Raw genomic sequence first — 15,657 nt, 5'->3', positions numbered from 1 at the left:
AATACTAGAAGTGTCTGTCTTCTATTTTCAGTATGGAAAACATGCTTTTGAAAAATAAAATTGTATTAGTTGCATTCTCTGCTTTAATCTGCTCCCACTCTGGTAGAAAATCATCTTGCACTCATTTTTAAGTTTAGGTACAGTAACTCAAAAGCCACAGATTAGTTCCAATGGACTTCAAAATGAATTTTAAAAAATGATATAACATGGGCCACAAAACCCATTTGGTACCAGAACTAGCCTTTAGAAAGGATTATCTACTTAAAAGGCCTAAGGTAATGTTGCAAACACCAAAAATAGTGCACAATTCCAACAATGCACCAAAAGTCACCATGCCTTTTATTTTCAGGCCTATTCTAATAGGAGTGAAGACTTGCCTGGAGTTATCCCATTCCTACCCCTTGCAACTCTAGCAGTGCAGCTGGCAGGACAAGAAATAGCCTATGCATTCTTAATGTCAGTATTTTTAACTAGTGGCACTATATGACAAATAACATTGAACTATCAGTCTCCCCACAGAAATGCTTCAGTGATTCACCAATCACAGAATTGTAATTGCTCTCATCACACTGCAGAGCCAGGCATTTTCAAAACACTTATCACCTCCCTGTTCCTAAGAGCCACCTTCCCATCTCTTGCTGAATTACCTCACTTAATGTAAGAACTAAATGGATGTCAGTACAGGACAGAATATTAAATACTAGCATCATAGTTTTAAGAGGCCTGATTCTTAAAAGAGACTTTTTAAACATTTCAAAATTTTAAAGATACATTGTTTAGCCCATTTCTCTGAACTTATGTAGGTTTCTAAAAAATACATTTAGAAACTCCCCATTACTACTACATTTCAGAACCCTAATTACATCTCGATTTTATGCAACTCAACCAATCCTCCACTCCTTTTAATTCCTGATCATCTTAAAATCATATCCTGTTCAAAATCGCTGAAAGACAATCCAGGCTCATCAGTGAGCAATGTAAGAAAAGAAATTGCTCCCTTTACTTCAAACCAAGTTTGTTTTACACCAGTATTGACAAAGAAATTTTTAGCTGTAATCTTAAAGCTTTTGATGCTGAACAGTGAGGTACTTTTTGAAAAGAATTCAGCTGAATAAGCCTTTTCCCTTCCAAACACAGGCATCATCTGCCTTAGCTGTGCAAACCACACAGAATTGCAGACTGGGTCAGGCTGGAAGGGACCACAGTGGGTCATCTGGTCCCACCTCCCTGCTAGAGCAGGAACATCCCAGAGCACGTGGCACAGGATTGCATCCAGCTGGTTCCTGGATAGCTCCAGAAAGACTTCACACCCTCTCTGGACATTCTTCTTCCAGTGCTTGGTCACCTGCACAGGAAAGAAGTTCTTCCTCATGTTCAGGTGGAACTTTCTGGGCATCAGTTTCTGCCCATTGCCCCTTGTCCTATTGCCTGGCACCACCAAAAACCTGGCTCCATTCTCCTGACACCCTCCCTTTACATACTTAGACATTGATAAGGTCCTCTCAGTCTTCTTGAGGCTGAGCAGGTCCACCTTCCTCAGCCTGTCCTGTTAAGAAAGATGTTCCAGTCCCTTCATCAGCTTGGTTGCCTGACATACAGCCTGTTATATCTCAGTCTTCACGCTGATCACTCCTTTTCCTTACTTGGATCATTGTAATTTGTAAAAGAGGACTTCTAAAGTAACACACAAGGCTGCTGAAGATATCAGTGCTTCAAATCCTTGAATTCCCACCTTCCACTTTTAAGGTTCGGTATTTCTGAATTGATGAGTCAGTGCCTGAATCCCCACACAGGGAGATTCTGCACTCTTAAAGCTGTTACAGCAAAATGCTTGTGACTGAGTGAACAGCTACATGAGGCAAGTGCTAGAAGTTTAAGTGTTCTTTAGTTTGGTCAGTGTGATACAAAGGAATTGCACGTGATGTGCAGGGGTTTTTTTACATTTCACACTTCACTACGAGTGTAGTAGTACACTTCACTACTTCTTCTTTACGAGAAGTTTCTTCTTTAAATGAATACAGGAGTTTGTCCTTTCTTACAATTATTCTGTTTCCTGTACTTAGTTGAAGGTTTGTGGCCTTTCAGTACCTGCTTTAACAAAAGCCTACCTTCTCTGTTGGAAGGTTTTCTCCCCTACTTTTCCACTGATTTCTTTTCCAATGCTTTTTTCACTAGAAAGTTTGATAGGGAGGATATCTCTGTATCTACCTAAATCAGGTCAAGAAACCAAGTCATTCAAGGTAAAGAAAACAGTTTTATTCATGCCTAAAAAATGCTGGATATTGCTTCCAGGAAGTAAAAGAGGAAATTAATCATCACTCATTAAGCACTGCAAGTAAAATTAATCATACGTCTAAAGGTTTAGCATTTTTTATTTGCTGCTTAAGACGCCTCAGGAAGAAGAGTAAGAGCTGGAATACTTTGCCCACTGCATCTCTAGTGAAAACAAAGCAGCTGACTAGTTTAGACAGTTAAGATGCCTAACTTTTAAGAGGCTGAAGAAAAAGATTCATTTTATCTCAACTGACCAAACTACAGCACTTTAACTGCCTAGTTTCCAGCAAAGAGAATGACCTTCACCCTAACCAGTGAGTTCCAGTTCCTACCAGTTAGGGAAATTAATGACAGTTAGACACTGCCTGGTCAGGTTACTCATTATGTGCCTTGTTCCCTTAGGCCCTTTTTTAAGCTCTGGAGAACAGAGAAGAAAAATGTTATGCCCACTGTGGAACATTTTAGTACTGAACAACCTTTTTTTTTTTTTTAAACTCAAAATGCAAAATGCCTTTTTTTTTTTACCCCTTCTCATCTTAAGGCCAGCTCAGACAGCAGACATTTGTTGAGAGAGAAGAGACTGGACTTTTGGTGAAAGAAAGGACAAATGCAAAACTTCACCTCGTCAAAGTAAGCGTAGAGAAAATCAAGTACAAAGCACAAGTCCATCAGGAGAACTTAAAGGTAAGTTTATATGATGGGAGGGGGGGGAAAGAAGAAGAGTTTTCTGCTGATACTCAGGTGATTAGTACATTTGAAACTGAGGATGGTTGCATTAACTTTTTCTGCAATGAACATGTTTGGATTTTTATGTTAGTGGTAGATGTGCAAGAATGAGACAAATCTGCATAATAAACACATTAATTGTCTTTTTACTAGTCCTGGGACTAGTCAATCACCTAGCAAATTTAAGCCTTGGGACATCCAAGTATTAGAGATCTAGATTTTGAGGCAACAGCTTGGGTTTCCGTGGTCCTGCCAGAGGCTGAGGCAAAGCAGCTGAAGCTACTGCAGTCAGTTATGCCTTCACAGCATTGATTCCCAAACAGACTAAATTAAGAAATCATACTTAAGATGTCTGTTCTATAAATATCTCTTTTTCCATTTAAATGCACGTGTAGCCCATTTTAAGTATCTCCTGTGACAAACTGTTCAATTGAAATATGCATGGAACAGGTCAAGGAAAAAATACCAGTCTCCTGAGAAGAACAAAGTCAGACAGGGAAACCTTCCTGAATTTTACCACGACCTCACACTTTTTTTTTTTTTTAATGCAAGCAAGTACATAACAGAATTATGTATCCTGATTACATTTTGCATTGGAACTCTGCATTACTTGGATACACAGCAGAATTGTAAAAAGAAATTTTAAAAAGGGGATCCATTCCCTAACCTAGTAGCATACCACACAGACAGGTGTGCCTGCACAAGAGGGCAGAGAAGAAAAAATAAATCAAAGGAGCAGGAAACAGTACATTAATAATAGTGCAGCTTGTTATCAATTCATTGCAGGCTTAGATTATTTCTTTTCTGAGGCCAAGTAGGCATCATTTAGTGCTCACTGGATGCATTCAGTCCCAGCTGACTGAGGAGGCATACTGCTTAAACCTCAGAGATTTCCCCATCCCACAGGAAGGTGAAAATCTGAAGAGCTGCAATTTCTTTAAGAATAGCAGAGGATAGCTTCAATAAAGAAAACAGGGTTTGGGACAAAATTGCCACACAACGATTTAATGAAAACAAAGAGCAAGGCTAGGCTCCTTTATGTTTGAGTGACAAGCCCTGCAGACGTCTTTCCTTTCTAAAGAAACTGCTAGTGAAAGGCTTTGGACTGAGTATGCTAAAGGGTACAAGTACAAACAGAGGTCAGTATTCTGTGTCAAACTGCTGATTGCCCTACCAGAGTGGTAAAACAAAGTTCAACATAACACCTTGAGCCCTACAAATTATGTACAGTTGTGGCTTTTAAGATAAGTATATAGCCAGTTTATTCTGTTATTCTTCTAGATAAAGTGAGCCAGAATACCAATTTAATTGCAATTGTGTTTCTTGGGCCAGAGAAGATTCAAGAACTTTATCCTAGGACTGTTCTAAGGAAATACAGGAACTTCCCAGTGAGACAATGCAGACAGTATAAACAAGCAACCTAGGAACAGCAGACTCATGCAACAATGATACTGTCCAAGATGTGAAGCAACAATTACTGTCTGGGCCAAAAAATGTCTCATCTGTGAGAGGAGCTTCAGCCTTTAGATCCAAATTCTAGATCTTTGCTTGCCAAGGCATATTATTTAACAAAAAACTGCTTCCAGCCATGAGGAAAGACCCTGAACCAAAGAGGTAGAACAGGACCGAGTACTCTGAGCAATCTTGGCAAACAACCCAACCCCAAGCTGCAGTATCCGGGCATCAGCTAGAGCAATCCTTATCACAAAAGGTGTCAGGTCAAAATGCAATGCAGCTGAAGGCTCCCTAAAAAAGAGACCAATGCACAGCCAAAATGGGAGAAAAGAACATAAGCTGGTATTACAAAGAGGTTCTAAGAGGACACCCTGGGCATTAAGACACCTTTTACAGGATTCTGTCCTAAACAATAGCAAGGATTTAAGATAATGGAGCAACTTTGCTTTTTACTAACAACAACTTTGCTTTTTACTAACAGTTACTGCAAAGAGGGTGAGGGAAATGAATTAACTTAAATACATATGGCCTGCAGTGAGTGGCTGCACATTTTGATCTTACTTCCTTTGGGGTTTCAGTGGTTTTTAAGCTCCCACATGGCATGATCTTTCATGACTTTCGATAGCAGACCATTCCTATTGTCCTTCCTTCTGCTCTCTCTGTATGCACATAGATAAAATAATCCTTTCAATTTAAGGCACAGCAGAACTGTAGCTGCTACCTCAAAACACCCCTAAACACGTCCAGGGAGGTAGCAGCAAAGGGGTTGAAATGGAGATGCCAAACACCTTCCACAAAACACACCCACCTTCCAACATACATTAGAAGGAGATGTGTTGGTAAGTACAGCTGGAGTCACCTTTGCAGGAGGGGGTTTTCTGTCTCCACTCCCTTAGTGATAGTTCACACACTGTCCTTTCAAGTACTGAATGTGGCAAATGGTTCACCCCTCACCCACAGCTGCATACATGGTCTAAACTTCTAAAATCTCCTTTGAAACAAAAAAAAAAAAAAAATCTTAACCAGGGAGCAAAGGACAAGGGCAAAAAACTATATGGCTCTTTTTCACATTGGTTCACAGAGCTTTCGTGGAGTGCTAAAAAGAATGCCAGGAGGATTTTACTTCACTTTCATAACATGGGTCTCTTTCCACATTGTAAAACACCAAATCCTCCATTACCAGTTAATACAGGATTGTGCTTTATTTCCAGATAACATTGTCTTGCCTTCATTGAAAGCCTTCCTTGAAAATTTTTCATGTTTTGTTTCTGGTTGGTTTTGTTTTGAACAAAATTCTTTGCAACTACACTGAAATAAACAACCCCAAATATACCAAAGCGCACAGCCTTTCGAAGCAGAGAAATGTACATTTCATTTTCTTTACCCTCCTGTCCTTTGCTCCTTCTGAAAGAAAACAAGATTTGCTGGATTTCATACCAAAGTGTATCTTAAGAGCTCCCAAGCAGTAAATTAAACAGTAGGGAGAAAAAAAAAAAATCGACCAATAAATGTGATTTGTGAGCCATCAGCAGAGTAGACTAGAAGGTAGTGTTGGACAGACCAGAAAACTGCCAGTGTTTCTCACCCACTTAGAATTTCCACTGCCAGCCAAAAACAATGGGGAGAAAGGAGCACCACACACAATAAACAAGTGGTAAGTGGAACCCTGGTACATCTCTAATAACTTTCTCTGCTGCAAGTCCCTACAAAGCTTTCCAGTTAGTAAGTACTTCAAAGACCAGGGAAAAGGCAGGTCTGTAAGACCTGGGGATGTCCAAGCCTGGGATTGTCTCAGCTGCTGATTCTCACCAACAGCCCAGTTCCTGGCACTTCTCAAGGAACCGGCAGGACAGTTACATCAGGCATCTGTTCTAAGAAAAATGTCCATCCAAATCTTGCTGCTTTGGCTCTGTCCAAGATACATCCATAAGCACAGTAAGAGGTACCACTGAGACTGTTCTAGTAAAGACGTGTAGCTTTCTTTCACTGATACCAGCTGCTTCCAGATCAAATTATGCTGTACACAGAGCGAGGACTAGACTTTAGTCTAGTTCTTAAACTCTATTTAGAAAATTACAGGCAAGTTTGCCAACATGCCAAAAAAACCCCCAAAAACAATTCTGTATGTGTATATATATGTACATAAAAACTTATTCTAACATCTGTGCAAAAAACCAAAGTGACTACCCTATGACTTTTTTTAACTTCTTCTGTGCCCCTCCAACATTTCCCTGAAAAAAAGGGACAGCCTTACTTCACCAAGCCTTCTTTCAGAATTCATTGCTTCTGACATGAAGACCCTTCCTCAACTCTAAGTCACAGGAATTTTATCTGCCTTTTGCAGTGTGAGGCAGGAATAAGAGAGCATTTTATTTTTCCAAAGCTAAGCAATTTATTTGTTCAATCTGCAACTTCTCTGAAATAACCCACACAGAAAAGATCAACAGGAACTCATTTGTCTATGGACAAAGAGGTAAGTCTGGGTTTCTTTTTTCTCATTTGCACATGTGCACGGGTATTCTGAGAAATCCAGTGCAAGTTCTCACTTCCCCAAGCAGCCACCTCACTATTCTTTCTGAATGCTTAGGACACGAGGTTGAACATGTTTGTTTCACTGCACTGGTACAGTCTACAACACTGCCTCAGATATCACAGATTCCATCTAGCCACCCCATACTGCACATTTCTAGCACTACAGTTCTGCTTCCTCCACTCAGGGTCTGCATGTTCTCCTCAGTCTGGTCAGATGGGCCAACTCTAATCTCTTGACTGCCTTCTCAGCCTTATTTGTGTACTCCCACAGTGCCTCTACCTCCACCACTACACTTGCCCAGTACTTACCAGGGTGGAATAGCTTCCTGCTATTTAGCAAGTGTTTCCACTTCATCACTATAAGAAGTGCCCCCAACACACAGTAGCTAAGTGCCACTCAGAATTCAATAAACTATTAAAATCACTCTAGGTAACTGGCAGGCAGCTAAGCCACTGCTTGAATCTGTGATCCTGCTTTATTGCAGAGAACAAGGTAACCAGCTCATCTTCAAGACAGAACTACTTCCACCATCCCTCAATTGGCTTAGAAAATAATCTGTTATTCTAGTGTGTTTTGTTGTTTGGTTTGGGGGGTTGGTTTCTTTGTATTTTTTTAAACCCTATGTAATACCTACTAACATACTGAAAGAAGAGTATGAACACATGCAAAATTTTATTTCCATGCACATATTTTACAAGCTTCTGACAGATGTTCTGTGAGTTCAACCACTCTGTAACTTTGCACTCATCCCAAAATAAGCTCTTCTCAGCTTTTTTTCCCCACACACACCTGCACAGCACTGGTGCTACCCAGCTGTACTCCTTTGCTGCTAACAGCAGTAGCTTTAGGCTCGGGAGTGAGGAGGGACTTACACTGGTCACTCGACGGTAGATCTGCGCGGCATTTTGGCACTCGGAATAGGGATATTCAGACGTGGCCATCTCTAGCATACACATCCCAAAAGCATATACATCAACGGATTCATCATATTTCTCCTCATACATCTCGGGGGCCATGAACTCTGGGGTACCTTAAATTAAAAGAACGATTCAGACTCTAAATGTCTCAAAGCGAGCAGAGGCTGCTGGCGTTACTCACCGCAGGGGGAAGCGGCTGGGCAGACCTGTGAGACAAGAGAAAGTGGAGGCAAAAAGAAGAGGGAGGAAACCCTTAGTGACTCTGTTGCACCAATGTACTTTGTGAGTCTTCCATTGCAAGGCCTTTATGGAATAACAATGGCATGTAAGATCTGATGCAATTCCTGGTTTAGGGATGTTAGTTGATACAAGTATCAGAGCAGACTGGATTAGCCTGAAATCAAACGGGAGGGGAGGGGATAAGAAAAGGGGAAAAACTGTAGACTAGCCATAGGCTGCAAACCAAATACTAAGGAGAGTTAAGGCACTTACCTTTTCTCCCTGTAAGAAAAGAGGCACATTAAACCTTGTTTCATAAATTACCCGACTGCCCTCTGCTGCAAAAGAAGTAGTACTGGTAAGAGCCCACAGCTAGTCTCTGACCTGCTGCTCTCCATCTACTTGCTCAAGTAGAATGGTTCGGGTAAGGCCTTGCAATGAAAAGCTCTGTTGTTACAAATATAAATCTCCATGAAAAGAGGATAAAAGGTAATTTTCTGCAAAGGCCACTCACCAGAGCCCTTTTCTTCACATACTTACCTTCCCACCTGCAGTATATTTATAGGCCTACTGCAGATACAGGCATTAGTGAGGGACATCCTACAGTCAAAAATACTCAGAAATACAGAGAGATTGAGTTACAGGCATAGAGCGTGAGATTCAACAAGTCCCATTTAAATAGTGTGCAGAAAATTATTGCCCAGTGAAGCATCACAGATCCCCTCTGTAAACAAAGGGACTGCATTGTATGATCAGATTTACTTTAAGCCAGAGATGCAAGTTTGCTTTTTGCAAATTTAAGCACAGAATTATTTCCTGCAGACACCAGATTCCAGACAATTTACAGATCATTCTACAGCCCGTTGCTTGTTTCCACCACGCTAAACCAAAAAGAATGTAATTGCAGTCATTTATCCAAAGGCTAATCATTAACAGATAACTATGTAACAGATGGTAATTTTCCAGTGATAAATTTGAAGATATGACAAATATGCTTAAGAAATTACGGTTTTTTTACACCATTCTTTTCTTCCCTATTAATACTTTGACCTGGTTAAGAAGCAGGAAATATTTCAGCGACAGCTTGCAAGAAAATTTACAGGTATACACCATTGATCCCAGCTAGGAATCTGGCATAGGACTGTTGAGTAATGCTGAATTTTAGCAAGCTCTAAATACTGAGAGCAAAAGAAACTTCATTCCCTACAGTCTATCCACCCAACTATAAAAACAAAGCTGATAAAACCAATTCTTTCAAGAATGCACAAGAAAGATTACACTAGTTCCATCAAACCAGTTTCTGAAAAAAGTTATGAATGGATACACAGGGACAGAGCCAAAATAAAGCAGTATGTCCCAATGCACCCTCCTAACTTACACAAATCCACATTCTACAGACTCCCTAAATAAGGCATTATACCACAGTCTGTGTTATTATTAAAATATATATATATATAATATTGACTTTCTTCGGTATACCCCAGTTTCTGATTACTCACAAGCTGCAAGAGATTCAGTATTAAACCCTGGTGACAATAAAAAAAAAAATTGGCTGTATGAACTACTGCTACACTAAATATCAAAATATTGTTTGGTCACCAAAATGCATTTGTACATTTCTTGAAGCAGCACCATATCAAAGGTAAGATTTATGTGTAGTCAAGAGTGGTTTTATCAACAATGTTGCATTAGATTGTTGGGCAGGACAAGAGCTCTATATTCTGAAATAGTTAATATACAAATATCAAAAGCACAACCAAAATTTCAACATGTCATTGCATGAGGAACACAGAATGACCTCAGCAACCAAGAGACAAAGCCCACATATTTTCAGGCTTTGACCATGTACCTTTGTAAGCATGTTTTTTAGGAAAGTTCTTAAAACACTCAAGTCTCCAAAGAGGTAGACTGGCTCAGCAGCCTCCAAAACAGGACAAGCTTACCTATCACACTTTTGGCAAAAGAAGCTCGTTTCAGGGTTGCCAGACCAAGGTCTCCAATCTTGACTGATCCAGTGGGGCCAGTAATGAAGATGTTGTCACATTTTAAGTCTCTATGAATGATGGGAGGAGTGCGTGTGTGTAGAAATTGTAAGCCTTTCAGTATCTGACGGCACCAGCTTCGCAGTACTTTAATTTTCATCACTTTAAATCTTTTCAAATACCTAATGAAAAAAGTAACAACAGGTTAAACAGATTCTGCTAACAAACAGTAGATTAAACTAAACCATTTGCTGTTTGGAAGCAAAGGAACAGTAATTAAAGACATGTATAAATTTAAACTTCACCTTCTGTTTTAAAATCTACCTGGGCATTTCAAGACTTCAGAGATGCTAAAGATGATTCCCCTTTACAAAACCTACCGCCCTTCTTCTAGCCAGGGGACCATAATGATGAAAGATAAATGTGAAAAGCTTGGTATACATAGCTGACAACTCTTCTGCATACAAAATCATTCTACAGTACTGAGACGTTTGGGTTGCTAAATTTCAAGCCACTGCTTCAATGACAAATACTTCAAGGTTCATGAATTACAATTCTTTATCTATTTAACCACTTACAACCTTTACCTTGATTAATTATAACTGGGTGGGGAGGTGTGTCACTAGATCCTGAATGTTAATAACCAACAAAGTACAGAGCTGTGCAAAACTGCAAGAGCTCTGAAGCCATTATTCCCTCATTTTCAAGAGTAGTCCAAGCACTCTGTTCAAGGTTTCCACATTACATTTTAAATCTGCTTCAAATTTACCTGTGGAGTTGTCAAGAAAATTGGAAATTCTAAGAGATCCCCTCCCTGGTGCAGGACAGGGTTTGTTCACCTGAATCCAACTGGTACTACTCACTATATCAACGCTATGGACAGATACGGACAGCGCAGAGAAACCTCAAAAAAGGCTCTGTCAAATAATTGAGGTGCAAGAGTTCATACCCAAGTCTGTATCCCTTTGCAGGTAGAATGCAACCTGACCTTAACTGTTCTATCTTTGCCACACCTTGAAATCCTATGTCAGAAGAGTCTCGTTTCATACCAAAAATACTTTTCAGTGTGTGTGACCTAAGACTAAGATCTTATTCTATTACTTAACTTCAGCAGATTAGAGATGCCACAAGGCGAATAACCCCTGACAGTTTTCAAATGCTTTCCAGCAGGGTTTTCTCTCAACCTCTCTTTGGGTAACACAATGTGAAGTGTTGTTTTGTTCCTTATGAAAAAGTATGGGCTGGAATACATGTAGAGAAAGGACCTCTCAAGCTCTGTAGAGCAAGGACTTTATTCTTGTTCAGGCAGTAGTACTCAGCCAGAGTCTCAGATAAAGACCAGTTTCACACTACAGGACGACTGGTAATAAATTCTGTGACCAGCATAGAATCCAGCAACTACAATCTTAAACTAAAAGCCAGTTGTATTCAATTATTCCATGGCAAGTGGTCAGTCTCTTCTGCAGGTCCACTTAGTCAGGAGACACAGTCCTGATGAAATCACTTCAATCAGTTCCAACACTGATGTTGGAAATGCAATGTATTCATCCCTTTAATTTCTCCAGTTCAAAACAAGATCTGGAAAATCAAGTTGCTAGCAATGATCCTGCTGTGAAAACTAATCTGTAAAAGCAATTGAGACACAGTTCCAGAGGAAATCAAGTCTCAGAATTTAAAGAAAGGCAGGGGAAAAGTCAAGCCAAGGAAGGAGACAAACTGAAGGAGGTTCTGAATCACATCAGCTATCACTCAAATGCTTGCTATTGACACAACCCTCATTCATCTCTCTTGAGCCTGTTCCAAAGATCACATGGTAGGGGCACTTCAGTTCAGCATCTGGAATCCCTAATTACATTCTTGGTTACAAATATGCTACTCCACTGCCAGCTTCTCACTGTTAAAGGACCTGGGTCTGACCATCACCCAGCATCCTGCAGTGTGGCTGTCGTTTTTCCACTGTCCTGAATTAAGTCACATGTCACTTCATGCAGAAAGCAATTTAAAATGGAAGCACATATAAATCCATAAAAATAAACAAGCCTACTCGCCAGTATGCTTTCATTTACCCTACTATCATAGGATAACTTGGGCTTGAAGAGGCCTCAGGAGGTTTCCAGCCTAAGTTTCTGTAACTAGAACTACACAGAGCTCAAGGAGTTCTAGGAATCCCTACCAAATTAGCAGAGGTAGTTATGAAGGGATGTGCCCCACCAGATAGTTGACATGTTCATTTAAAATGGATCAGGAACACACACTAGATATGTACTTTATCTAGGTTTTAGACAAAACCAGTGGCTGAGACCTATGTCAGATAAACACTGTTGTCTATATTAATAGTATAATTAAAATTTAAATTAGACAATTCCATTTTTCCCCAGTATTTTAATTCCACGATACCACTCCATATCAGAAAGGAGTCATTCTTCACAAAGAGTCAGTTGTAAAACTTTTCCATTGATGTACGGAAGTTTGGGAACTTTTCCTTGTACAAAATTAGAAAATTGCCCAGACAGGATTTGAAAAGAATGACTCCACAAAATTTTAACACTATTTCTGGGTATGTATATCTAAATGTATACAAATACCAAAAAAAAAACCGAGAGAAGATTTCCTTTAAGATATCATCACACTTGTCTTCTGCTCACTTTTTTACATCAAGTGACAACAATGTCTGTGTCCAAGCACCAAAGTAAGAAAGGCATCACTTTTATTAAACGCAGGTAAGGTAAACATACTGAAAAAAAGATATGGAAGTAATAGTCAAATATATGTAAACACAAGTGTACAGTGTAAATCTGGGACTGTCACAAGCACATGAAGTACTTAAGGCACACCTGAAATCTCCCATACAGTTTACCGGTCAAGTCTCAGGTGAAGTGGACTAGAATAAACTAAATCACAGTTATAACACAAGCTATACAAGAATGGGGTAAAACCCCACCCAGAACTCCACAGTTAAAAAGACTGTCGATCCAAGAGCCTATTACTTTTGTCTGGATTAAATAAAAAGACTTTCGTATTTCAAGATACAAAATAATCCCGGAGACAGAAAATCTGTTGTTCCTACCAACACCCTACTTTATAACTGTCTATTATTACTTGCTTATGACACCACATAAGCCAATCCAAATACTAAAATCTGTGAGAGGAACAAAGGAGTAAAAAAGGGAGAAAAAAAAATTAATCTAACACTACACATTTAGCAGAAAATTAGGTAAACTTTATTTAAAGGCATCTGTACAGAGCTGCAAAACCTGTAACGTATTACTTGTCTAAAAACAGCACATGAAGCAGTAGGTCTATTATTTTACCTGAAATACCTTAAACAACCTGAGAAATGCCTCCACTCAACATATGGCTAAAGAATGCTGCAGTATCCTTAGTCGTCTGCTACTATTTCAAGAGACAAACACTTCCCTGTAATTGCAGTCCAGACTCCCAAAGAGCCATTGTTCCTCTTAAGAACGCCCATTTGTGACTATCAATAAGCATGGTAAAAAACACAAGACATCCACAGGCTATTTCAACCAAAGAGATGGCCAACTGCTTCCAGCTCCCACAGCCTGCTTCCACACGTCGGATGTGAATGGCTCTCCAGGAGTGCAAGGGGCACTGAACCCCGCGAGCGAGCTGCCGCTCTGCTCCAAGGCTGGCAGCCGTACTCCCGGCAGGGGCTGGCGGCTGCCGCTCGGGGCCCGCCAGCCCCGCACACCGCTAGGGGCCCTCGCAGCGGTGCGGCTCCTGCGCTCTGCTTCTAGCTCGCCCTTCAACACACCTCGGGCTGCACTCACAGGGCAGAAGCTGCGGGACCTGCATACTCTCGGATTCTTGGTAGGTACTACTTCAGCAAGTTTCAGTTAAAGCAATAGCTGGTGAATTTTTTTTTTCTTTTTACATGTTATTTGTATTGTGGTAACATCCAAAACCTCCCAAAAGCAGGGAATTAATTTGTGCTTTGAACTTCACAAAGTTGCTCATCCTAAATGGAAAGCAGCTAGAGAAAAAAAAAAAAATTCTGAGACATAGGAATTGAGTATTGCCTTCCTGAGCTCTTTAAAACTAGAAGTCTTCTGCATGTGCTTCCGAGGACATCACAAGTAAGAACTGACAAGCTTGCTAACTGAGAAATGTTTTACCATACCCTGCAACATTAGCAATGCTCCTCCTAAACAAGAATGTTCCTACAGTAGGTTATCCTGCAGCAAAAGGGCTCTGTTCTCATCTATTTGAAATATCATCTATTTCTAGTGCTCTGATGTTGTGCTAATGAAACTGAAATGCTTTGACATGTCTTAATTTACTTACGTTTTCAATGTTCCAGATGTCATGAGCTCCGTCACAAGAACAATACACTTTTTTCCTTTGACTGTGGACTCCCAGGAATCATAGAACCTGACAATATTGGGATGCTGAAGCCCTTTCAGCATCCCAGCTTCCTCTTTAAATCTTTGTCGCTCTGACCTGGACAGCTTCCGATCCTAATGAAAAAGAAAAGGTACATGAGAAAGTTTTGCTTTATTTTCTTATTGAGAGGCAGCAACTTGAAAACACTTACATGCCCACAAGAATCAGGTGTCTTACTTAAATGCCATTTGCTTGCAATTATCTTTAAATATTCTGTTTTGAACACATTCTATTACAGTCTTTTTATAATATATTGTTCTTTATAATTCTACTGCTCTCAGGGCTAAGAACTGCAAGTCTGTAGATTAACTCCTCTTTCTGCTTCCTCCTCTTTACTCTTAATAAATTTAGCTGTTGCCTGACTTGGGGTGGAAAGGGGACATAATGTCTTGAACACTTCAGTGTTTGAGAATGAAATCAGGTCATTTAAAGCATCTCCCTCTAATGTTGTACGTAACAACCTTTTGTTATTCCTAGATGTCTATCCAGACCACTGGTAACAGATGGGATTAGCCACCCATAGAGGGGGTTAAGCATGAAACCTCTGTTAACACACAGTATGTTCTTGTAGCTGTAGACCATCAAGTGAATGAATTGGATTTTCTTTGATTAAAAGCAGAACCTCAAGATTGAGCAAGTTTCCTGAAATCTCACATCAACAAAAACAAAGCCATAACTCCCACTAGAGACAGAAAGCAATCTTTTGGCCAGAGACAGAACACAAAAAAGCATTCCTGGACAATACTGTTATACTGCCTACCAACAACTGGCTACCAGGTAGGTATCACCAAGGCTCCGAGCAGCCACTACCAGAACAAGCAGCACATCTCAGAGATGACCGTCTCCTTGTGCCACGCAGTGTTCTCAGCTTACCACTGCATTACCAAAGCACTGCTCACACCAGTCTGACTGACTGACACAAATTGGGTCCGTCTGCAGTTTGTATTGAAAAACAACATAAAATACTTCAGGATATACTTAAAGCCAAGAATTTCAGAATTACCGTTTCTAACAGTTATTTAGCAATAACCAAAGACCTTTTTGTCAGACCTGAGTAATAATTTTAAGTCACTTGATTTCACGTTGTCTTTTCAATTAAAAGGAAGCAGTAAAAACATGCAGGATTTACTTATATTCCCATTGTCCT

At 40.0% G+C, this 15,657-nt stretch overlaps 1 protein-coding gene across 7 annotated transcripts in view; it reads right to left on the bottom strand.

The window, feature by feature from the left end:
* The window catches only part of WNK1 (WNK lysine deficient protein kinase 1), a 100,720-nt gene that overhangs the window by 53,168 nt on the left and 31,895 nt on the right, over positions 1-15,657 (bottom strand). For all 7 annotated transcript variants that reach the window (XM_082281083.1, XM_082281084.1, XM_082281087.1 and 4 more), the window contains exons 2-4: positions 14,412-14,584; positions 10,068-10,288; positions 7,861-8,018 (exon numbers count right to left, since the gene is read on the bottom strand). In XM_082281083.1, the coding sequence (XP_082137209.1) occupies positions 7,861-8,018; positions 10,068-10,288; positions 14,412-14,584 (552 nt within the window). The remainder of the gene's footprint in view (positions 1-7,860; positions 8,019-10,067; positions 10,289-14,411; positions 14,585-15,657) is intronic.

The sequence above is a fragment of the Coloeus monedula genome, assembly GCF_965178545.1.
Source record: "Coloeus monedula genome assembly, chromosome: 4".
Lineage (NCBI taxonomy): Eukaryota > Metazoa > Chordata > Aves > Passeriformes > Corvidae > Coloeus > Coloeus monedula.
The sequence above is the reverse complement of the archived record's forward strand: the minus strand, read 5'-3'. Positions and strand labels throughout refer to the sequence as shown.